This window comes from Natrix helvetica (genome assembly GCF_964273705.1).
Source record: "Natrix helvetica genome assembly, chromosome: 1".
NCBI lineage: Eukaryota > Metazoa > Chordata > Lepidosauria > Squamata > Natricidae > Natrix > Natrix helvetica.
The window spans coordinates 170,235,334-170,260,021 of record NC_138548.1 but is presented as its reverse complement, the minus strand read 5'-3'; the positions used below and the strand labels follow the sequence as shown (position 1 = coordinate 170,260,021).

Here is a 24,688-nt window from a genome sequence, read left to right as displayed (position 1 = left end):
TCATGCTGGGAAAGATTGAGGGCAAAAGAAGAAGGGGACGACAGAGAAAGAGGTGGCTGGATGGAGTCACAGAGGCAGTAGGCCTTAGCTTAAATGGACTCCAGATGATGGAGGGGACAGGAAGGACAGGAGGAATGTTGTCCATGGGGTCATGATGAGTCGAACACGACTTTGCAACTAACAACAACAACAACAAAATGGTATGGGGATAATAATCAAAATGAAGGGTAGAATTTAAACTTGTGTTCTTCCTCATTCCGGGACCCTGCCTGCCTGCCTGCCTGCCTGCCTGCCTGCCTGCTTTTCTGTCTGTCTGTCTGTCTGTCTATCATCTATACACACATACACACACACACTTACAACAGAATGTTAAATGCACATAAAGCATACAGTATAAGAGAATGCATACAGACACATATACACACACTTAGAAACCTATTACTAAGGATATCCATTATACATATAGGCATGTACAGAGTATCAGAGTTCCTGGGAAAGTCAGTGATAGGTGTGGAAACTCTTGTATTCAGTTATTATTGATAAAGGCCCTTTGAGTATTGGTTAAAGAACAATCTTACATATGTTGAAATAAAATATCCATGCTATTACTTCTCTTTGTGAAGGCTTATTGCGCATGTAATTTCCTTGCTTTAATAGCCTGGTATACAGATAGGAAAAGCTTTTTCTGTCCATTTGTCTGCATGCTAAAACTTTTTGCAGTGGGCTGCTTTTCAAGGTACAGGAGCAATGCCAATTTTTAAAAAAAGGAAAGAAGGGGGGGAAAAGTTGGAAACTGACATTCTCCAGATGTATTAATGGAAAAATGCCTAAATACATACTGACACTCTGGCCCTTTTCGAAAAGGCCTTGGGATCTTTTCTTCCCTTTTTTCTTTTCTTTCATGCCTTGGTAAATATTGAATGCAAATTTTTAGTTTGAAGAGAAATACCACCATTTTTTGAGTGTAAATGAATCATATTATTCCAGAATGGTGTTCGTTTCCGTTGATGAGAAGTCCCAGAATTAAAATAAGCTGTTAAAAATCCCATATGCCTTGCCTGAAAATACAATTTATTATCTACTATTTAATTGATCTGGAAGCAACAAGGATAATATGATAACAAATGAATTATCCCTTCCTTCCTTTCTTTCTTTCTCTTTCTTTCTCTTTCTTTCTTCCTTCCTTTCCTTTCTCCCTTTATTTCTCTCATAATGACAAAATGCAAACATGGCTAATTTCCCAGACTCTTTCAAGATAATTTTATGTCTACTCAACAGAGTTAGTACTTGTGAAATAGGAATTTGCGCCTTGGCCCAGGAAACATATCTAAACAAAGTTTCCTAAAATACGATAAAGTATTTATGAGCATAAACAAAAATACATATAATTTGACCTAGACTGGCTGAAAGAACAACATTCTGAAAAACCAGTTTAATAGAATGGAGTGACGACTAGACAACCAAACAAAAATGATAAAGATCTCCAGTTTAATGAAAAGAAGGATGAGTGTGATGTGATAGCAATGTTCTCATATCTCAGGGGTTGCCATAAAGAAGAGGAAGTCAACTGGTTCTCCAAAGCATCTGAAGGCAGGAGAAGAAGCAATGAATGGAAGCAAATCAAGCAGAGAAGCAATCTAGAACTAAGGAGAAATTTCCTGACAGTGAGAACAATTTGATCAGTGGAACAACTTGTCTCCAGAATGCTTGTGAATGCTTCAATACTGGAAGTTTTTAAGAAGAGATTGGACAACCATTTGACTGAAATGGGATAGTTTTTCCTGCTGAGCACGGGGTTTGCCTAGAGTGATGGCAAATCTTTTTGGCACTGAGAGTCAAAAAGGGAGTGCGCACATGCAACCCAAAAGAGGAGCTGCCCAGGGGCGCATGCACGCGCTGTAAAATGAATTTCCTGTTTCCAGCATGTGCAAGCTAGTCTTCCAGTTACTGGCGTGCATGTACATGTACGGGTGATGATCAGCTGGCCAGCGCACATGCTCACACCAGAAAACGCAAGACCAGCTCTTCCAGTTTCCAGCACTGCCATATGCACAAAGGCCAGCTGATTATTGTGGGCGCATGCGCACCAGAATCCCGGAAGAGGAACCGGCGATGCTGCACGTGCCAGGCGACATGGCTCCAGGTGTCACTCCGAATAGAATACCTCCAAGGTCCCCTTCCAACACTGTTATTCTATATTCTAGGTTTAAATTTTATTTTATTTATTTTATTAAATTTGTTAGCCGCTCCCTCTCCACAAAGAGACTCGGGGCGGCGTACAATAAATAAAACACATATTATAAAAAGACATTGTCATACATAGGGAAAATATTAGGGCAATCATGCTACCTTTCAGTATGGGTAAAGATTACAAATGGTGTTTTCTTTAATTTTTTTAATTATCAGAAGAAAATACATTTATTGGATTTTGTAGCTGAGATATGAACATTGCTTGATTGTTTACCAGTACTACGTTCTTGGACAGGGATGTGGGAAATATAAGGGAAGGTCATTTGCTGCTCCACCAAAAATTCTGATTCTGAAAATAACGTTTGCCTACAGTTGTGTAACATTTTTCATTCTTAAGAATCTTTTAAAATTAAATCTTTTCATTATCCCTAACCCTACCTTTGCTTCGGGATTCCTATCCCAAAATACTGGTAAAGATTATTTTGAAAGCACCGCAAGTGCTCTCAGATAATCCAGGAGAGAGAAAAAAGGAGGTTGCAGCAGAGCCAAGGGCTTCCTTTCATTCAGGCTCTAATTATTGATACATTGCAATAATTACAATTTACAAAAGGAACACAGTGGCTCAGTAGCTAAGATGCTGACTTGTCGATCGGAAAGGTCAGCAGTTCGGCAGTTCGAATCCATAGCACTGAGTAATGGAGTGAGCTCTTGTTACTTGCCCCAGCTTCTACCAACCTAGCAGTTCAAAAGCACATAAAAAATGCAAGTAGAAAAAATAGGACCTACCTTTGATGGGAAGGTAACAGTGTTCTGTGCACCTTCAGTGTTTAGTCATACTGGTCACATGACCATGGAGACGTCTTTGGACAGTGCTGGCTCTTCGGCTTTGAAACAGAGATGAGCACCGCCCCCTACAGTCGGGAACGACTAGCACATATGTGCAAGGGGAACCTTTACTTTTACCATAGTCCCTCTTCAAAAGTTCAATTGTTAGCATTTGTTTTAGAAAACTAAATACAGTAGGTGGTTTACAATGGCACTGAAAAAAGTGACTTATGACTGTTTTTCACACTTACGACAATTGCAGCATCCTCATGGTCCCATGATTAAAATTCAGGTGCTTGGCAACTGGCTCATATTTATGGCCATGTGACTAATTTAACAAATGCAATGATTCACTTAACAACTGTAGACAAGAAAAATTGTAAAATTGGGCAAACTCACTTAACATTAATTTTTGGGCTCAATTGTGATTGTAACTCAAGGACAGTGGTGGTTTACGGCCAGTATGCCTCGATATGGGCGTACCGTTGCCTGCTGGGAGCACCAGGTGCCGTTTGATACGGTGCTTCGGAGGGCCCACCCATCCACCCACGCTTCGTACCAGTATTTGAGCTCTTTGGTGCTTCTCCACATGGAGCGTACGGCGCCTGTGCGATGATCCGCCGAGCAGCTGGAGCATCGCGGAGGCATCGTGGAGCATCGCAGGCAGTAAGTATGCATGTGTGTTCTGCACGCGTTCACGTAGTGGGCGCCCGGCCCCGTTGCACCGGGATCCAGAACCCACCACTGCTCAAGGATTACCTGTATACAAGAAACTTTTCAGTGTGAACCTGATTAAGGTTTAGTAAATTTCAGGTAGAAACCTGAGGAGCTGGAGGGTTTTAGTCAACTAATTAGGGTCACAGAGTTGAACCTATTAACAATTAGGGTTTTCCAGGGAAGGACAATGCTTTTGAGAAAAGCAGTACAGGAAGAAATAGCTTATATTTAAGCAATGTCTCCACTCTGAGAGGAAGGGGGGGAAAAACAGGAAAAAGGGGTTTAGGCCAAGACACTCTAAAGAGAACCATCTCTGAATGAGACAGCAAGAACCAGCAGTCTCTCTCTCTCTCTCCCTCTCTCTCTCTCTCTCTCTCTCTCTCTCTCCCTCCCTCCCTCCCTCCCTCCCTCCCTCCCTCTTCCCCTCTCTCCCTTGAAATGTTTTCAAAGAAAAACCAGAAAGTCCAGTTGCCTCTTAAAAAAGTACCTTTGAGTTAAGATCTTATGCAATATGAAAATTCAAACATACAGGCATCTTGTTCATAATATGCCTAATATAACAGCCATTGAAAGGGGAAAAATGTAGTTTATTGGTCTTGCTTTTCCAGCTATGATTGAAAAAGAAATGGAAAAAAATATGATTGGATACCTGTGACTTTCTCAATATCTGAAAATATTGAATTTATCAGATCTGAATATTCTAATTTTACAGAAAAAAAGAAGAAGAAAGCATCCTGCCTAGAAATGTTTAGGTCCTTGGTTAGAACTTGAATTACTAAGTTTCCATCAGTCTTAGGTTGTGAATCTAACTATAGATTACCCACTCATTGTTGATAAGATAGCCCAAAAAGTTTGGTTAGGGAAGTTGCAGTACCTGGACAGCAGAAAGAAGAGGAAGAACTGGAGAAAATCACAAAATATTAAGACTTTTAAGTAGAAGTAGAATGCCTATGGCAAAAGAAAGCAAAGATAGCAACAATAAAAATAGGCACTTTTGGCAATTCTAAAACATCTGGAGCAGAGGTGGGTTGCTCCCGGTTTGGCCCAGATTGGGCAAACCAGTAGTGGCAGCGGCGGGAAGCTCTGCCCACCTGGACGCTTCTGCGCACGCTCAAAGCTTCTGCTCATGCACAGAAGCATCGCGTGTGCAAGTGCGTGCTTGCGCATGAGTGAACTGGTAGTAAAAAAAAAATGGAAACCCACCACTGATCTGGAGCATTATTTGAACACCATTTGCACTGATAATATCACCATCAGTCAATTGCAAAAATTGACTGGAACAATTCAATTGGAACATCTTATTTCCTGCAAGGATATCTTTAATACTGAAAAACAACACTCTCTACCTATCCCAGGTCCTTTGTAAGGACTCAACAGCCGGACAGAAATGTCCAGTCTAGTCTAAACATCTGGCTTGAAATCAACCATAGTATTTTAATAAACCTGAATGCCACCTGACTCTCAGTGAAGCTCACAACAATCTAACAAAGAAATTACAAGAACACATTAAAAAGAAAGAAAAGGAAAAAAAAGATGGCAAGCAGGTTGCAATGAGGGCTCTCCCTCCTGGGCAAAAAAGCCAGATCTTCATAGATTCTCTAAATACAGCAGAGTGGGGAGGGGTGGCATCTGGATCTCAAGGAGAACTTCATTCCACAGAGCAGATGTTGCTACAGAGAAGGCATGCTTCTAGGATTGGAGTAGATGACATTGTTTAATCAAAGGAACCTGGAGCATAGCAATGCTGCAGGATCAAATCAGCCAGGCAGATGTTATGGGAGGCAAGTGGTCCCCGAAATAACCAATCCTTATGTCATATATTATGCCATATACAGTTCAAGCCTATATAACATATGAGCGAGAGAAACTGAGAGAACAAGAGAAAATTAAAACAAATGATACTCATTGACTCTTCTATGCTTTATTCCATGCTCCAAATTATAGTAGGGAATTTAGCTTTAGCGTTGTTCATAGGACCCAAAATTCCACTATATATGGGGGTGAGAGTTTAGAGGTCAGAAAAGAAAAATAAATTAGTTTTTTTTCCTTTTAATTTACTTAAAACTAAGCATCTTTAAAAACATAATGCCCAAAGCTTTCTTAGTCCAATATTACATACAACCAGGACCAATCAACCGGTGGTGTTCAGTAAACCTGGATTTATTTCAACAGGGAAAGATCCTCATTATGCAAATATACTCCTTTTCAATTTGTGAATAATGGGAACTTGAGGGTCTGTAGGAAGAGCTATCCTAATGATGAACAATTCCAAGATATTTGAGAGTCAGTTGTTTGAAAATGTTTCGAAAGACTATTTTAGCCAGCTTTTCCAATGGTGCAGAGATAATAGATTAGGGAAAGCTAAATAAACAGGGGCCTACGTGCTATGCCTCCACAAGGCTTTTGCTGTTACAAAATGGAGCTGGAATTACAGATCCTATCACATTCTCACAAGAGTGTTATTTTTGGTCCAAGACTTACGTTGAAGGTCAAGCTCATTGTTATACTGGAGTAATCTGCAAAGTTCAGAGAGTGTCAGTAAACCCTGTCAGTGTTAATAAACTGTCAGTAAAGTTGATATTTTTCTAATACTTTGAAGAAAAAACAAAATGGAAGCTGATATCTCAGACTTGTACTGACTATGTACATGTTATATATAAGAAACTTAAATTGTCTAATTTATCAACTATTTTTAAATTAAGGGGTTTAAATTAGTTTCTAGATATCTGTGAGTAAATGCTGCTATGGCAGTTATTAACCCTGGATTGCTTTTGATGAATTTTCTGTGTGGTGAAGGCTGCCTGATGTTTTCCAGTCTACCTAAAAACGCTTGATAGAACTTCAACTAACCTTGTTATAATGGTCAATTAACCTTGCAGTTGACATATGCTAAGCCATGCATCTTCCCCCAGCTAAATCAATCCACTGCAGGAGGAAGACCTCTCCACTGAAGGTTGTAGGCCATAATCATCCATGCTGATCTCGAGAGAGTGGGCAGATAGATGTATTTCAACTTCCAATCTAGAGCTAAGAGAGAATGATTAGTCCAAGCCACCCAGCAAGCTTCTATGACTAAGAGAGGGCCAGAAATCAGTCCTCCTAGCTTCTATTTCAGTGCCTTTAACCATTATGCCAAACCAACACCTGTGAATGTGTGCATATATCCCCTGGAGTATACTTTTCCTCCTGTCCCCAGGTAGTCTCCTCTTCAAATATTATTATTTTTCTCCCCTCTCCCTGGGGAAAGAGTTGGGGAGATGCTGAATTTTGAAAGAAAAAGCACTCTTAAGAGTGTGTGGGTCCCCCCCGGCTAGTCATTCCTGACTCTAGGGGGTGGTGCTCATCTCCATTTCAAATCTGAAGAGCCAGCGCTGTCTGAAGATGTCTCCATGGTCATGTGGCCGGCATGACTAAATGCTCATGGAATGTTGTTCTCTTCCCACCAAAGGTGGTTCCTATTTTTTCTACTTGCATTGTTTACATGCTTTCAAACTGCTAGGTTGGCCGAAGCTGGGACAAGTAACGGGAGCTGACTCCATTACGCAGCCCTAGGGATTCAAACTGCCGAACTGCTGACCTTTCTGATCGACAAGCTCAGCATCTTAGCCACTGAGCCACCGCATCCCGAGTGTGGTAAAGCAGGAAACTTCAGCTCTTTCAAAATTCTGCATCTCTGCAAGTCTAATCAGGGGAATCCGGAAGGAAGAATCCATAGTGTCAACATGGTAACTGAATCCCTACCTCTTTTAATGTGCACATGATGAATGCAACCCAGGTTAAGCAGTGACAAGTCTTCAGTCGCCCAGTTGCACTCATTATTTTGAACCTGTTGACTTTCTTGAAGACATCACCTGTTCAAAATGTGAACATTTTGGTCCAAGAAAAGTATGTCTTTTACTTTTAAATGAAGGTATACTACTGATTCTGGTCCTGTGATGTTGCTTGCTGCTATGATGGGCCATCCTGTTGTGTAAAGGCTGCTGGATTTTTTCAATGTAGAGCTCTGAACACTCCTGACTGGACTGGACTGCATACACTATCCTTCCTAGGTTATGGTGTGATCTTTAGAGTAGACAAGCCTCTGTCTTAGTGTGTTGGTGGATTTGAAGGACACAGGTATATGGTGTTTTCCGAATATGGACACCAGCCATGTCCGGAATGACCAGGTTCTTCCATTGACTCTGAGTTGCAAGTCTGTCTGCCCTTCTTTTATTGGATATGATAGGAGAGGAATGGCTTCTCTATTTGGTCAAGGCAGTACATTCATTTTTGATTTTCTGACAAGAAAACCAGAGTAACAGGATTTTCTGGACATTTCCCAGAAACATTAAATTCCTCCTACCTAGCCTTTGCCCTATTTTCATCTCAGTGTATCAGTGTCTCAAGAATGCATTCCTCATTGTGTTCCCCTATAGAGCTGGAACATGCTCCTATTGCTGCTCCTATTTGCGCATGCGCAGAACAATTTACAGTGAACTGCACACACACAGTCACTAAAAAGCAAAATGGTAGCAGCCCAGCGGCAGTGAGGAGACTGGCTTGGGGGCGAGGCAGGCCTGGGTCGCTGCCGGTTCTGTGACCCAGGCCTGAATTCCACTACTGATTCGGCCGAACCAAAAGCAACCCACCTCTGTTGTTCTTCCCTTCTGCAGTTGGGGTTTCCAGCAAGAAAGACGAAAAGATCAGGAGAGGAACAAAGGTTCCCTTCACAGTAACAGGGAAAGATGGGCAAGGTATCATGTTGATTTGGCTTCAGGTGACTCTGAGGAGCAAAGAAGCAAGATGAGGTAGGAGATGCTGCTATTGGGAGACATTCCACCTCACGGCTGTGAGAACATGCTAACAAATCTGCCTCTTCAGCATTTCCACATAAGCAAAGAGACAGCTTGTGTGAGATCCCTGCAAGTGCCAACAGTGTTGTGTGGACACAGTAACAAATTTCAGTCTTGGGTAGGGAGGTGGTTGTGATCAGATAAGCGGGGATTGAGCCCATTCCAAGAAACTAGTTTGAGAAAATGTCTCAGATAAGCCCCTCTGAAGTTCACACAAAGATAAATTAAGGAGGAAGGAAACATATTCAGACTTGCAAGATTCTTAGTATAAATGTTACACTAAAGTTAGGCCTGACTTAGAGTATATGGCATTAGTTTCTTGGTCTGGCCTGCCTTGTAGGGCTAACAGAGAGATAAGAATAGAGTTAGCAGGGGGTGGCGGGGGGGTGTTCCTGCCAGTTCTAACCTCTTCTATAGAAGAGGTTCCACAAATCTACAGTGCCTCCCAGAACCGGTTCCAGCTCCCTCTCCCTGCCTGTCCGCACATCATCAAGATGAAGAACGAGAGGAGGAATTCTGGGAGTTGAAATCCACAAGTCTTAAAGCTGTCAAGTTTGAACACCCGGGGGGGGGGGGGTTCTAAAGGGTTAGGGTTGCAAGGGTCTTGGAACTTGACAGTTTTAAGACTTGCGTGCTTCAAATGCCAGAGTTTCTGAGCCAACATTTTGGTTGCTAAGCAAGAGCGTTGTTAAGTGAGTTTCACCACATTTTGCAAGTTGGCCACGCCCACCCAGTCACATGGCCAGCAAGCCACTCCCACAAAGCAGGCCACACTACAGAAGAGGTTCTAAAAATTTTTGAAACCCACTACTGGGTGGGGGTGGGGGTTCATTTGCCAATAAAGATGCACACATTTATTAGCAATACAATCTCATTTACTGAATCAATTGATTTTCTACTCTGGCTTTACAGCTAACATTGGCCAAAAATTGTTCAGTTAGTTCCACTACCTAAATGAATGAAAGATAGTGTGTTGAGAATATTACACAAAAATGGAAATTGCTATCGGACAATAAGACAATATTCTCTTTTAGTGTCATATTAGCCAACTGTAAAAGCAACATCCTAGATGAGCAATTAATATTGTAAAACAGTTACTTCTAACCTTTATGACTTCTATTCTTTCACAGATATGTACACCAGACCTCTCATGGTTTTCTCATTGTTGTAAGTTGAAATATGAAATACATTTCATGATGCAGACACTTTGCTGGAATAAATTGAACTAATTCCATGACTGAATGGATCTCTGCCTTGTTACAGAGCACATGGGAGTAAAATATGGAATTATCAGTTGCTTCTTTATCTAATGAAAGCATTCAGAAAGATCACATTTCTCTTTTCTAGGACAATTCTAATATTCATTACATCTTGGTTCTACATGAACAATCACCGTTCTACGTGAAAAACTGCAAGCTTTTGCCGCAAAGTGGACTGAACAGTTTTGATCATAAAGAGAATTTTGAGAACTAAATTATCAATTTTTTCGCCTGGTAAAAATTTGCTATCTGTATACATTCCATGCTGCTATTGTTAAACCAGTATTATATAGTTCTGTTGGAAAACAGTTTGGGGATCCCAAAGACCAGAATGTGGACATTTTCTAGCCTAGTAAATATTCTCAGACTACCTAGACTAATTCTAGCTAGTTGAAATCCAATAATGTTTGAAACCCCACAGATTCCCCCCCCCCCCCCAACTTATCATTGACAGTTGGCCTTTTCCCATTTGCCTTGGCAACATCTTGTTTTCTGCTACATCTTTATAATGTTGCATTCATCTTGTCATCAACCAATAGGTGAGACAGACTTAGGTTCCCTTAGCGGCACTGATGTTAAAAGTAATCTTTCTCCCCTTACTCAGACACCAATCAAGGACAAGCTCATGATATATAAAAGCTTTGTCACTCATTATCTTGGAGGAAAGTCAAGTGACTAGCAGTTACTTGAAACAGAAGCAGTAGGGCCAGAACTGGCATCAGCAATGGAGACAGCTAGTTTCATGCCAGCCTAAATTTCTGCCAATTCAAGAATGGGTGGAGAACACGTCAACTCAGCACTGACAACCTGCCTTATATAGTAAAGAAGGGTAGGATACTGATAGAGAAACCTCTTTCTACACATTTAGGAGGCCTTTTACTGATTTTGCTTGCTGGCTGTTCCGAATACAATAGTAGAAGTAACTGCTTTTCCTAGTCTAGTACTTCTTGCGTTCATTGGCAAAAATTTGCTCCATAAAATCCCACTGTTTTGTGGATGTTTGTTCACAACTTTTTTTACACTGGTTGAAGGCAGCATAAATACCCTTCGTTGACTACTATACATGTTCAACAAGAATGTCTTTTGAATTACAGTTCCAGGGAGTTTTAAAAATACTTTTCCAAGATCTTTTAATTAGATAGATAGATAGATAGATGATAGATAGATAGATAGATAGATAGATAGATAGATAGATAGATAGATGATAAATAGATGATAGATAGATAGATGATAGATAGATAGATAGATAGATAGATAGATAGATGATAGATAGATAGATAGATGACAGAGGGAGAGGGAGAGAGAGATATGATAGATAGAAGAGAGGGAGAGGGAGGTTCAACCATTCACAGAGCTATTCATTGTACTCCAAAGTTGATTCATTTATTTCTTGGTTATTAGTGGGCTCTTCATAAGCCTGGCAATGTGCTTTCAAACTATCTTTGAGACAGGAAAACTTGCAGCCTCTAAAGTATTATGTTTGCCACATCTCAAAAACTGAGGCCAGCAAAGTTGTTGCCCTCATACTGAGGTAGGGGCAGTGGGTTTTTGTTGATACTGTTGTTGGGGTGAAAGCAAGGATCAAGGATAGGGGCTCTTTTCTTTGCTGCTTCCATCACCTGCATACCTCTTTTTGCTAAGAATTCCTGATTGCCTTTCACTGTGTTGATCTCTATTTTTGCTGCTCTTGACGTTACTGGGAAGGGCAACAATTGTCATGTTTGGGGTAACCAGGGGTGGATTACAGCTTCTGTTACTGCCGGTTCGCTCAGGGATGCGTTTCGCATGTGCACAAGCTTGATGTGCACTATGCGGGCATGCACAGCAGTAAAACAATTGGTAGTTCAAGATGATGGTTCAAGATGGTGGTTCAAGATGGCGGTTCCTACGGCGGCGCCAATAGAACTGGTTCAGGGGCGTGGCCAGCCGAGTTACTATCTACTTGGTCAAACCGGGCCAAACCGGTAGGAACCCACCTCTGGGAGTAACAAATAAAGAGTATTAACACTGTGGAACACTTTTCACAGAGATTTCTCCTGGAATAAATGCAATCAAATCAAATCAGGGTAAACGGCTAGTTTAGTTGACATCAAAATCTTATAAAACTTAGCATTGACTACGATTAAATAGAAAGGGAATTCCATATCCAGTCCCCACTTTTAGATTGCCTCATTGGGAGTCCTTACAAACATGGCATCATCAGAACAGCATCAATGTTTTTAATAGCTGGTCTTAGGCATGGTAGAATGTGCCTTGTCAGGAATCATCTCTGCAATTTTATCCTAATGTGTTGATAGTTGTGCTGGATCAAAATTGTGCACAGTATAACATAGCAGAGAATAACAGAGTTGGAAGGGGCCTTGGAGGTCTTCTAGTCCAACCCCCCGCTTAGGCAGGAAACCCTACACCACTTCAGACAAATGGTTGTCCAACATCTTCTTAAAAACTTTCAGTGTTGGAGCACTCACAACTTCTGGAGGTAAGTTGTTCCACTGGTTATTTGTTCTAACTGTCAGGAAATTTCTCCTTAGTTCTAAGTTGCTTCTCTCCTTGATTAGTTTCCCCCCATAGTAATAGTTTATTACTATTAATAGTAATAAACCCTTATAAGATATACATGGACAAGTTGGTGTCTTGTTGGTTATAAAATGTTGATTTAAAAAAAAGATGTGTCCTTTTAAAAATAGATGCCAGTTATTGTATGGCACTGAGGAGTCATCAGAAGGAGAAATTTAAAAATGAAACCACATCAGAACACCTGAATAATCAACCACAGTTTGTTTAAAAGAGTCTGCATTTTTTTGAAACAAATAATATTTGTAATGTCAGAGTTCATGCTAGAGTAGCGTTTCTTAAAGCAGTGGTTCTCAACCTGTGGGTCGGGACCCCTTTGGGGGTTGAACGACCCTTTCACAGGGGTCGCCTAAGACCAGTGGAAAACACATATTTTCGAATAAATACAGAAAACATAAAATAATTTTATGGTTGGGGGTCACCACAACATGAGGAACTGTATTAAAGGGTCATGGCATTAGGAAGGTTGAGACCCACTGTCTTAAAGCATAGGCTAAGGACTCCTGAGGGTCCCCCAAGATCTTCTTAGGGGTCCATGCAGTCAAACCTATTTGCCAGATGTTAAAAATATTTGCAAAAGATTAAAAATCTCCTCGTCATTTTATTTGTTTAAGGTCAGGGTTTTTATGAGCAAAATTGTATTTGTTAATATTATTATTATTTTTACATTATTCAATAAATATTCTACAAATAGGTGCATGTTAATTTTTAATATGGAACCAATCGATACTTATAACCTATACAAATAAAAACTCTTTCAGGATCCTCCATAATTTTTAAAAGGGTTAAGGCATCCTGGGAGCAAGAAATTTAAGTGAAAGTGGGGTTTGTTCTGTCAATCCCTTACTCCAGAAGGCAATGACCTAAGACAATACAGAGTTGTTTCCTCTCTATAGCCTTAAAAAATAGAATAGCCGGGATCAGCCAGATGAGACAGAATAGGCAGTTCTGGATGCATGTTGCCTAGCAACCAAATAGCACTACAGAAATGTGTACTGAAGTTGGTTATGAAAGAAAAGATCTGAGTTTTTTTTCTATCTTCTGTAATTTAGGCCTAAAGTGCTTTTGCTCTGTTTATGTGACAATAAAATGTATCACATTTTTAACTTTGCGTTTTCAGGAAGACCCTATTAACATCTCTTCCAACAGTTTTTGGGAGTTTTAATCGCATGTTGAAATGTTGGTTTAGTTCTGCTCAGAAGCTGGTGTGATACGATATTTGTTCAGTTATGTTCGTGGCTGTGTGGTTATCATTTACATGTTTGGTTCTTTTACATTGGATCTTTAATTTTTTATTTACTGTTAAGTTCTCTTGAGCTCAAAAAGGTAGCATGAATATGTTTTATACTACACAATGTTTTATATCACACATTCCGGCATAAGAACAACATTATAGTAAGAAGGTAACCTATAATTTAGTTCAGTATTTCTTAAGCTTGGCCACTTGAAGAAGTGTGGACTTCAACTCCCAGAATTCTCCAGCCAGCCTTGCTGGAGAATTCTGGGAGTTGAAGTCCACATCTCTTCAAATGGCCAAGCTTGAGAAGCACTGGCTTAGTTGCTTTCATGGATGAGATGGAGGAGGAGAATTCTGCAATCTTGCTTAGCTTGGGGGTGTAAATGGCCAAGAGCCATTTCCAACTACATCTCTTGGGAACTGTTGAACTTTTTTTAAAAGGAATTATTTGATTCTTCCTCTTCCTGACAAACTGTTTAGTGCACGCTGCTTCTGTTCCGAAGAGGGAATTTCCTGGAATTTGTTAGAAGACAGGGTATTATATAGGAGCTAATTCATTTCTTTAAAACTGATTTTGTTGTTGTTGTTTGGTGTGTGGTCTGACTCTGAAGTGACAGAAAGAAAAGAAGAAATATGGATAAGAAGTATGAGATCTAGAAAATTAGACATTGTTGCAATTTCCCACTCCTTTCCACCTACAATGTACTTTGCTTAATTTGTTTGTTCATTTATTTTTTTAAAAAAATCATATGACCGCCCACTCACACTCAGGGACTCTGAGTGACTTACAAAAAATAAAAAATCCAATATAGAACCTTAAAATTAATAACCCCACACACTTATCTTCCTTATTTTTATATTCAAGGCTATTTTGAGAGAAAGAGAGACAGCCATCTCTCAGGTAAACAGGAACAAACTGAAGTGTGTATGTCACACAGTCTAAGACCGTGATGGCGAACATATGGCACGTGGGCCAGAGGTGGCACTCAGCACCCTCTCTGTGGGCACATGAGCCATTGCCCCAGTTCAGCTCTGCTGTGCATGCACATGCCCGTCCTGCCAGCCAGCTGGTCTTCAGGTCTCTGCTGTGCATGCGCAAGGTTTTGGTCGTTTGCGGGGGGCATGCGCATGCACAGGGGGCATGTGCGGGGGGATGCATGTGCATGCACAGGGGGAGGGGTGCATGTAGGGGCATGCGTACATGTGTGGGGGTGGGGCGCATGTGGAGGGGCCACATGTGCCTTGCATTTTGGGGGCTTGTGCGTGTGTGTGCTTTGGGCACTCAGTCTGGAAAAGGTTAGCCATCCCTGGTCTAAGATATAAAGTATAATCTGTATTATACTATAAAGTATAATCTGAGCCATTTTGGTGAAGGGGTGGGGTTTTGGGGGCAAAAAAAAGCTGTAGTCAGTGTATAAGACGCACCAGATTTTCAGCCTCTTTTTTGAGGGAAAAAGGTGCGTCTTATACTCCGAAAAATACGGTACATAACTTGAAGTCCATCACACTAAGCATATTTGGTTGCATCCACACACTAAGCATATTTGGTCTCAGCATCCATTAGACTAGGATGTAAATGAAATGAAATCACGCCATCACTAATCGAGGAACATAGCACTTAGCCTGTCACTCAAACATCCATGTGCAGACCCCAGCTCTCTATAAATTGTGCTGTCCTGATATTAATTTTCCTTGTGGCCTGGATTGTTCAGGAATCTCTAAAGCAACATGACGGTAATCCATGTTACAATCTTTCTTTCTCCCCATTCATTTCTTCCTATGTTGACAGCCTCTGCTGTCTGTTTGTCTGATGGATGAGGAGTATTTTCTGAGGCTACGTGGGCCTGCCAGTGTTCTAGCAGGCAACAGGATCAATAAGAGGACATAGCAGCAAGTCTTTCTTCATTCGGGCAGGTGGATGAACATGGTGGCACAATGATCACTCTTCCATTGCATCAAGTAGTGGCAAGAGAGCAGGCTGTCTTGACTTTCCTTCCTAGTTCTATGATGGACAAAAATAAGAATGATCAGGCAAATTATCCTTCCCAGCAAAGGGAGTCTATGTGAGAGCCCTTGTTTAGGTAGGCAGCAATGGTCTTGAAAAAGGAGCAGTAGGAAGAAATAAAGGCTACCAGTGAGAGTGTGATGGAGTTGATGGAGGGGCACATGATACAGCTTATTGACTAGAAACCAAGAACGTAGTAAACTGATGGCAGAAAAAGACCTAGTGGTCCATAAAGTCCACTTTTTGAGTTTTTAGATTTTTTTTAAATTAAATTTTTGTTGGTTGATGGGCTTCTGTTTATCCCACGCATGCTTAAACTCAGTTACTGATGACTTAACCCACTATCTCTGCTGGAAGTTGGTTCCAAGCCTCCTTCCCCCATGGCTTTGAAGTTGGTTCCACAGAAAGGGTACTAGAAACTTGGAATCAACTTAAAACCCGTAGGGGAAGGACAGCTTTCAAAAGAAAGAGTAGATGGCCACTGGTGGATACAGAAAGACTGGAAAATAAATCATAAGCAACCTAGGAATGCACTTGTATAGCTTTATCCTTGAACACATTAGCAATAGCACTTAGACTTATATACGGCTTCATAGCCCTCTCTAAGCAGTTTACAGAGTCAGCATATTGTCCACAACAATCTGGGTCCTCATTTTACCCACCTCGGAAGGATGGAAGGCTGAGTCAACCTTCAGCCTGGTAAGGTTCGATCTGCCAAACTGCTGGCAGGCAGTGAACAGCAGAAGTAACCTGCAGTACTGCACTCTAACCACTGTGCCACCGTGGCACTGGATGTTTTTTTCTTGCTATCAGAAGAACAGTCCTCTTTCTTCTTCTTCATTTGGACCAGAATTCTGACACACTGAGCATTGTGCATATTGGATTGAACTTTGATAGGATTCTCTAGCCATCATTGTACCACCTGCCCCACCTCTCAAAAACGTACTATTTTTGATAGAATGTCTTTTGTATAATATATATTTCAAGCAGTGGGGACATTAGGGTCCTTTGGCTAGATACAAATGTTAAAGGACTCTCTTATGGGTCATTTACAGAAGGAAAGAAGGAGAAATGATGCAATCAAAAGGTAGAACCACAATTTTTAAACTTTAAAAAATGTTTTAACTTTTATATTACTTGGCCTCAAAAGGAGGAGACTGCTATGGGACTATGAACATATGAGCAGAAGGAGTTGGTAATAGAGAAAGTGATAGGTGTGTGGAAAGAACAGTGGCCATCCTGTTTTGAAAATGCCATAGTGGCTTATCCCAGGTTTGGCTCAGTGGTGGGATTCAATTTTTTTTACTACTGGTTCTGTGGGCGTGGCTTGGTGGGCGTGGCTGGTGGGCATGGCAGGGAAAGGATACTGTAAAATTTCCATTTCCACCCCATTCCAGGTGAAGGCTACTACAAAATCCCCATTTCCTCCCGATCAGCTTGGACTGATCAGCTACGACTCGGGAGGCAGATAATAGATCGGGGTGGGGCCAGTGAGAGGTGATATTTACTGGTTCTCTGAGCTACTCAAAATTTCCACTCCTGGTTCTCCAGAACTAGTCAGAACCTGCTGAATACCACCTCTGGTTTGGCTGTATGACTGCAAACCCTGCAGGAACTCAAAGGATTATGTGGTTGCAGTAGCAGGTTAATATTTAAGATGCCAAGAAAAAGAAAGAAATAAGGGCTATGCACAAGCAGACATACTGAGAAATTAAGGTTAAGATGGAAAGTTTAAGAATTGCCATAAACATAAAATGACATCTGAGTAAAACTAAAAAAGGAAGGGTCAAAACTGCATGTAAAGTGTGAGTGGAGAAGGAAAAAATGTGACGGGCTCTCGGCACACAGCATTAGCAGCCAACAGGAGCAAAAAGCCACCACATCCTATAAATAAAAGTTTTCACAATCTCCACAGTGGCTTTTCCCATAGCCTTTTTCTCTCTCTCTCTCTCTCTCTGCTGCTGTGTAGGCTGGTAGCAAAAAGTTGCAAAAGGCAATCAAGTAGGACTTTATACAGCAAAGTGAAGGGGGGTTGCTGAGAAATGGAAGGCTTTTAGAGTTGGAAGGATGTGACCTGAAATTTGTCATGCAGAGATGGTATTCTATTTTCTTCACTACTGGTTTGGTAGCAAGCGCACACACTCGCTTCTGCATGTGCAGAAGGTCCTTGACCTTCTAACTCTTGTTAGGAACACTGAGGCCGTCTGGGTTGAAAGGATTAGCCAGTGACATCACCGTTGCCCTGGGGACACCCAGTTGGGGGCTCCTTTCATGTCCCTGGCAGGAAATGGAGTGAAAGACAAGAGCTCAACCCCACCCCACGGCAGCTGTCGGGTTTTGAACGTGGGCCTGCCCAACTTCTCAACCCTTTAAGCCACCATGCTCCCAAGTCAAGGTTAATGTAGAATTGAAACATCACTATATTAGATGAAATATTTACAATTCCAGGTTGTGCCCAAGAACCTCTTTGTGACATTCAGAACAGGGAGTGTTTTACAAATGAGAAATAATGGGCAAAAACAAATAGTCAACATACTGGGAGTTACTAGAATTCTGTCAAAGGAAATGCAAAATAAAATCAAGAGAACAACTGATGGCAGAAGGATATAGTTGTTTAAGGTTTTAGAATTTCCAGTTATTAGAACGATTCAAAGTAGTCCAAAGATTAATGGCATTGAATGCTCTAAAGCTGACTTTCAAATAGAATACATGCGTTTGCTAAAGTGGGTAGATTTTTATTGAAAATTGAAACAGAAGAACAAGTGCAAATGGCAATCAAGTTATAGTAGCGTTGGAAGAAATGATCATCTAGGTTCAGTTCAGTGGTGAAATCTAAAAAAATTTCCTACTGAGTCTTTGGCTGTGGCTTGATGTGGTCATGTGACTATATGGGCGTGGCTATGTAGTCATGTAACTGGGGGATGAAAAGACAAAAACTAACAATGTCCTACTGGAGCAGAGTTGGACTAGATGACCTCCAGGTCCCTTCAAGCCCTGGATTATCCTCTGAAGCTGCTCCTAGTGCCAGGTTTGTAGTTCTTCCTCTCCTTTTTCCCTCCTTCCCTCCCTCCCTCCCTCTCTCTCTCTCTCTCTCTCTCTCTCTCTTTCTTTCTTTCTTTCTTTCTTTCTTTCTTCTTTCTTTCTTTCTTTCTTTCTTTCTTTCTTTCTGTTTCTTTCTCCCTTCTTTCTCCCCACTCTCTTTCTTTCTTGCTTTCTCAGCACCCCCACCCCCCATTTTGGGGGCCTAGCAGGCCTCAGGGAAGCCTCCTGGGAGCAAAAACGGACCCCCCCACCATTTTTGGCCTAGCAGGCCACAGGGAAACCTGTTGGGAGCAAAAACTGACACCCCCCCGACCCCCATTTTTGGGGCCTAGCAGGCCTCAGAGAAACCTCCTGGGAGCAAAAATGGACACCCCCCTCTGCCATTTTTGGCCTAGCAGGCCACAGGGAAACTTGTTGGGAGCAAAAACTGACCCTCCACCCCTCATTTTGGGGGCCTAGTAGGTCTCAGGGAAGCCTCCTGGGAGCAAAAATGGACTCCCTCTATCCACATTTGTGGCCTAGCAGGCCTCAGGGAAGCCTCCTGGGAGCAAAAACTGCCCCCCCCCCCCGGTCCATTTTTGGCCTAGCAGGCCTCAGAGAAGCCTGCTGGAAGCGAAAACGGACACACATACCACCCTCGCATTTCCAAAGAACATGTAGTAAGAAAATGCTTAAATTTTTTTTTGAAAAAAAAGGTCTGAAGATCAGCTGTGTGATGTGCGATTGTTGGAACTTTTTTAAAAATGTTTTTTTAGTATTTTTTTACTACCAGTTCTGCAAACCAGTAGCATTTTTTAATACTGGTTCAGGCGAACCAGCCCGAAATGGTAGCATTTCACCCCTGGTTCAGTTCCAAGTGGGGAGGAAAATACTGGAAACATGGAGGCTGTTTGGAAAGATGGTTTAATGGTCAACAGGACCAGATAATTTCTGGTCCTGGACAATTGAGCACATGGGTGAGAGAGAGAGAGAGAGAGAGATTTATATCCTCTCTTGGGTTTTAAACTTGCTTCCTGTTCCTGTGAAAGAAACGTATTCTGATTAGTTGTCAGATTGCTATGGGGCCATGCAGGGATAACTTTGTAAGTTGTCTTGAGTCCCAGGCTTGGTTGAATCTTGCTGGGTGATGTAATGAAGGGGCTTTGGACAATTCCTATTATGGCTTAATGGCTTTGTCCTGGTTTGGATCTTGGCGTGAAGGCTAATCCTATCATGTTCTGAGGGTGAAGGTCTTTTGTTTTGTAGATAAGCTGGCCCAGCCTTTTGTCTTGTGGATAGGTTGGCACCAGTCTTTCTGAGGATATTAACAAAGCTGCTTTTCAAGAGCATGTTTCTTCTTTTCTCATCTAGGGAGGTATAATATTCTGCCTTTTTAATATTTCCTATAATATTTCATTGTTCTAGGACAGTGGTGGGCAACCTTTTTTTTCAACTGAGCCAAATCTCGCCAAAACCACGATTGAAATTTACTTTGAGAGCCACATTTTTAAAACCGAAAATACATAGGATGGTACACTGTTTTTAGTTTCAATAAGTTTTTATTGAGAATATTCTGCATGCAAGTATCCACATAGGTCGGGAGGATACAAATAACACAACTAATAAAACAAAAACTTTAGAACGATATTATTTATCGATAACGTTAAATTCCGTAAAATTTGCCTTACAATGTAGAGAAAATTACATCCTGACATTGACTGACAAAGTCACAACCACTAATGTGAACATTGGCCTTGCATTTCCTTGGATAGTTTGAGTAAGTCAGGTTTGTATGTTGTTGTTTTTAATTTCATCTCTCTCTCCCACTTTCTTTCTTTTTTTCTTTTTCTTTCTCTCTCTCTCTCTGGCTCTTTGTCTCTCTCTCCCTCCCTCCCCCATCTCTGTCACTCTGTGTGTGTGTGTCTGTCTGTCTGTCTCTCACTCACTCTGTGTGTGTGTGTGTCTGTCTCTGTCTCTCCCTCTGTCTCTCTCCCCTCCCTTCCTCTCTCTCTGTCACTCTGTGTATGTGGGTGTGTCTGTCTCTCACTCATTCACTTAATCACTCACTCTGTGTGTGTGTGTCTCTCTCTCTGTCTGTCTATCTTTCTCTCCCTCCCTCCCCCTCTCTGTCTCTCTCTGTCTGTGTGTGTGTGTCTGTCTGTCTGTCAGTCTCTCTCTGATTCCCTCCCTCACTCCTTCTCTCTGTTCCTCTCTCTGTCTGTCTGTCACACACACACACACACACACACACACACACACACACACACTGTGGTCACCTTGTTGAGTGTTCCAATCACATTTGAAACACTCAACAACTGGCCTGCATTTATGGTATTTTGCAGCATTCTGCAGTCATAGGACCAAAATTGGTTGTCACTCGCCCGGGCTTTTGCAGAAGCTTCCCTCCAAAGCCCGAGAGGAGGGAGGGGAGCCGGCACACAGAAGAGCCGCATTAAAGGGTGTAAAGAGCCGCATGTGGCTCCCGAGCCGCGGGTTGCCCACCACTGTTCTAGGAGAAGGGTGGGTGCTAACTTCCTTCAGAAGAAATCCAAGTTTGACTCCAATCCAAAGCCAGTTCTGAATTAACAAAAATCCATTGACTGTTACCCTGTTTCCCCCAAAATAATACCTCCCTGGATAATAAGCCCAATCGAGTTTTGAGCACATGCGCAAAAATAAGCCCTCCCCAAAAATATTGGAACACAGCAGCAGCCATGAGGTGACCATGCCCGCTACCTCTTGCACCTCAAAAATAATAAGACCTCCCCCAAAATAAGGCCAGGCGTTTATTTCAGAGGTCAAAAGAAAATAAGACTCTTCAAGGAAACACAGTATTATAAATGTATTATTAAACTGATGAAAGTTTTTCTCTAGAGAATTGTTGTGCTTTAACTCTAACATTTAATCTAATTTCATTGATTTTCTGTGAAATATAATTAATCACAAGGGTAATTAATCTAAGCATTACAGAAATGAACATAATTGTTTAGTTCCATTGTGACGTCTATCAGTCAAAAGTATCAGAGTAGCAACAAGAACAAGTAAATATACCATGACCCATTCCAATTAGTTATTTTCACCTGATCCATATTTCTGTTTCTAAAAAAATGTTTGCTAAACTCATGTTTTGGCTGTCTTCCAGAAACAATTCATAATACTTGAAAAGCTTATAGTTTTACCATGTAGCTTGCAAAAGAGAAGAGTTAGTTAGGCCTCCTGAGAAATCAATGTACTTTTCATGTCCCCATTTTTTAATCATTTTTTTCTTAAAGAATAGGATGTGTTAGCACTTTTTGTTGCTTTCTTATGAAGTTTTTTGAATGAATGAAAGCAACGACGTTTCTCAGAACTATCAGTTGAATATTCATGAATAATACCATTTTTTGATGAAATAGCTTTCTGAATATTTGTAGTGCAGTAAGTGAATTTGTAGACTTTGCTGTAAGGAATCCATGCTTGGATGTACTCAGGTCATAATGAAAAGGACCAGGATTTGTCCTTCTGTGGAGTTCTTTGTGCTCTCTAAAGTTGGTTGATTGCTTGCAGATATTTTATTACCCAACTAGATAATTTCATCAATACTATTGAGGGCTGGGTTTCCTCCCTGTTTATATACTCGCTTGCTCTGCCAGTATGGTTTTTCTCCTTGGTACAGATTTCTGGTTCCTGCCAGCCAACATTCCTTGGCTAATGGCACCTGCAACATGCCCAACTTGTTGGACCAGATTGGACAGTTTAACCCTTGTGGTTAAACAATAAAAGAAGAAGCCTCTTCTGATATTTGTTTTCCTTGAGATGACCCAGTATTCCATTTCTTAAATCATGAAAGTGTCATCAACATATCTAAGCATACTGTATCTAATAAATCTGAACACAAACACAAACTCTGGCTTAGATATGTTGATGACGCTTTCGTGATTTGGCCACACGGGAAAGAAAAACTGAACAACTTCCTCACACATCTCAACAGCCTACACCCCAAAATACAATTCACTAAGGAAATAGAAGCAAACGACCAACTTCCCTTTCTGGATGTCCTAATCTACAAAAAACCCAATGGCTCCCTAGGACACACCTTCTACCGGAAAAAAAAAAAACACCAACCACTACTTAAACGCACAATCCCATCACCACCCTGCACAGATCAACTCTGTAGCCAAGACGCTCAACTCCAAAACCAAACGCCTAGCCGACAAAGACCACCTGAAAACTGAATTACACAAACTCACAAACGTATTAATCTCCAACGGATTCCAAAGAAAAACAATTATCAACCTAATAGAAAAGGAGACGCCCCTCAAGAACTGAGACACAGAACAGGACAATGGCATTGCCCTCCTCCCTTACATCAAAGGCACCTCAGATAAAATCAGCAAAATTCTCCACAAACAATATCAAGATAGCCTTCGGCACTGACCAAAAAATAGCTAACATCTTAAGAAACCCCAAAGACAAGATCCAGCTAGAAAACCAAGGAGTCTATGAAATACCATGCAAAATCTGCCCAGCCACATACATTGGACAAACTAATAGAAGAATAAATGCACACACAGAACCCAAGAACGCAGTCAGAAAAGAAGAAAAAAACATCCTCCCTCTTCCAGCACCTTAAAGCAACAGGACATGAAATTGATTTTGTTTTTTTTGTTTTTTTAAACAAAGTTTTATTGGTTTTTTTAAAATTTGCAAGGAAAAAGGTAGTGGAAAAGTATACAAATTTTGGCAGTTGCAAAGTGTGGTAGGCGCCCCCTCCATCCAAACTCATAGTATACATCTGGGTATAAGTCATTAATACATAGTCATATATAATCAGCATATTAATTCTATTGGTACTTTCAATCAATTTAATACATAGTAATATATAGTCCACATGTTAATTCCATTATTACTTTCGGTCAGTTTATGTCAAAGAGATTTTCTTATTCATTTTTGTGATCTGAGCTTTTTTGGTATTGCCCCATCTCCCCCGCCGGCAGAGCTCCGGCCCCTCCCGTGTCCTGCATATCCGTTGTAGGATCTTCTGTTTTTTCTAGGTGTATTTTGTTTTTTTCCATAAAGGCCTGTGCCTCTATGGGTGTGTTAATTCTAATTCTTGTCTCCTCCCAGAATATTAACATACCTTCAGGCATCAACCATCTGAACCACATCCCCTTCTGGTATAATTTATTCGCTAATTGCGAATAATTTTTCCTTTTTTCCCTAACTTTCTTGGGGATCTGCTTCAAGATAGTTATTTCCCTATCATGGTATGTCAGGGCTTGCCCCCTTTGTACACCCAGAATTTCGTCTCTTGTGCTTTTTCTAAGAAATTTAATATGTACCTCCCTGGGTACATTGTGTGTTCCGGCATAGGCTGAATTCACTCTATAAACCAGATCTATCTCCCATTCCATCTGTTGTTTTTCTTTGTTGGTATATTCAGCCAGAATGTTTATCATGATGTCCCTTATGTTTTCATCATCTGCTTCCATCACGTTTTGAAATCTAAGATAAAAGGACATTCTCTCAAATTCTGTTTTCATTTGTTGGGTATCAAGTTCTTTGTTTCCCTTCTGCACCGCCTCTACCCCCTCCCTCATCTCTGCCCCCCCACCCTCCACAAGGTCCAGTCTCTGTGAGTTCTTATGAATTTGGGCTTGGTTCTCTTTAATTTCTTCTTTCATTTCCTTTAATTGTTTCTTAATTTCCTCTTGTCCCTGTAAGAGTTGCTGAAGCATTTGTTGCAAATCCATCTCTGTACTTTTAGGTTGCATCAGGTCTGTTATCTTTGATTGTGTAGCAGGACTGGAAGTTGCTGATGTCGGGGCAGAGGTAGCAAAGCCAGGCTTTCCAGGAGGTGGTCTTTTAGGAGACATTGTTTATAGAATAAAGAGCTCAGTCAGTGTAGAGACTGGACAGCTAGAGTGGCAGAGCAGCCAGATGAGTCCAGGAGGCAGAGGATCCAAGCAGAAGAGAATTTCTCTAATCAGCCTGGCAATAGAGTAAAGTTTTTCACCCCAGAGAGTTCAAAGAGTAGCAATCCACAAGA

At 41.2% G+C, this 24,688-nt stretch overlaps 1 protein-coding gene across 3 annotated transcripts in view; it reads left to right on the top strand.

Annotated features, from left to right (window-relative positions):
* The window catches only part of PDE1A (phosphodiesterase 1A), a 188,057-nt gene that overhangs the window by 93,696 nt on the left and 69,673 nt on the right, over positions 1 to 24,688 (top strand). The window contains exon 1 of one of the 3 annotated variants that reach the window (XM_081940931.1): positions 18,564 to 18,667. The exons of the other annotated variants lie outside the window; for them this stretch is intronic. Coding sequence (XP_081797057.1) covers positions 18,582 to 18,667 — 86 coding nt within the window. The 5' untranslated portion in view covers positions 18,564 to 18,581. Of the gene's footprint in view, positions 1 to 18,563; positions 18,668 to 24,688 lie in introns of those variants that run through there. 3 annotated transcript variants of the gene reach the window in all.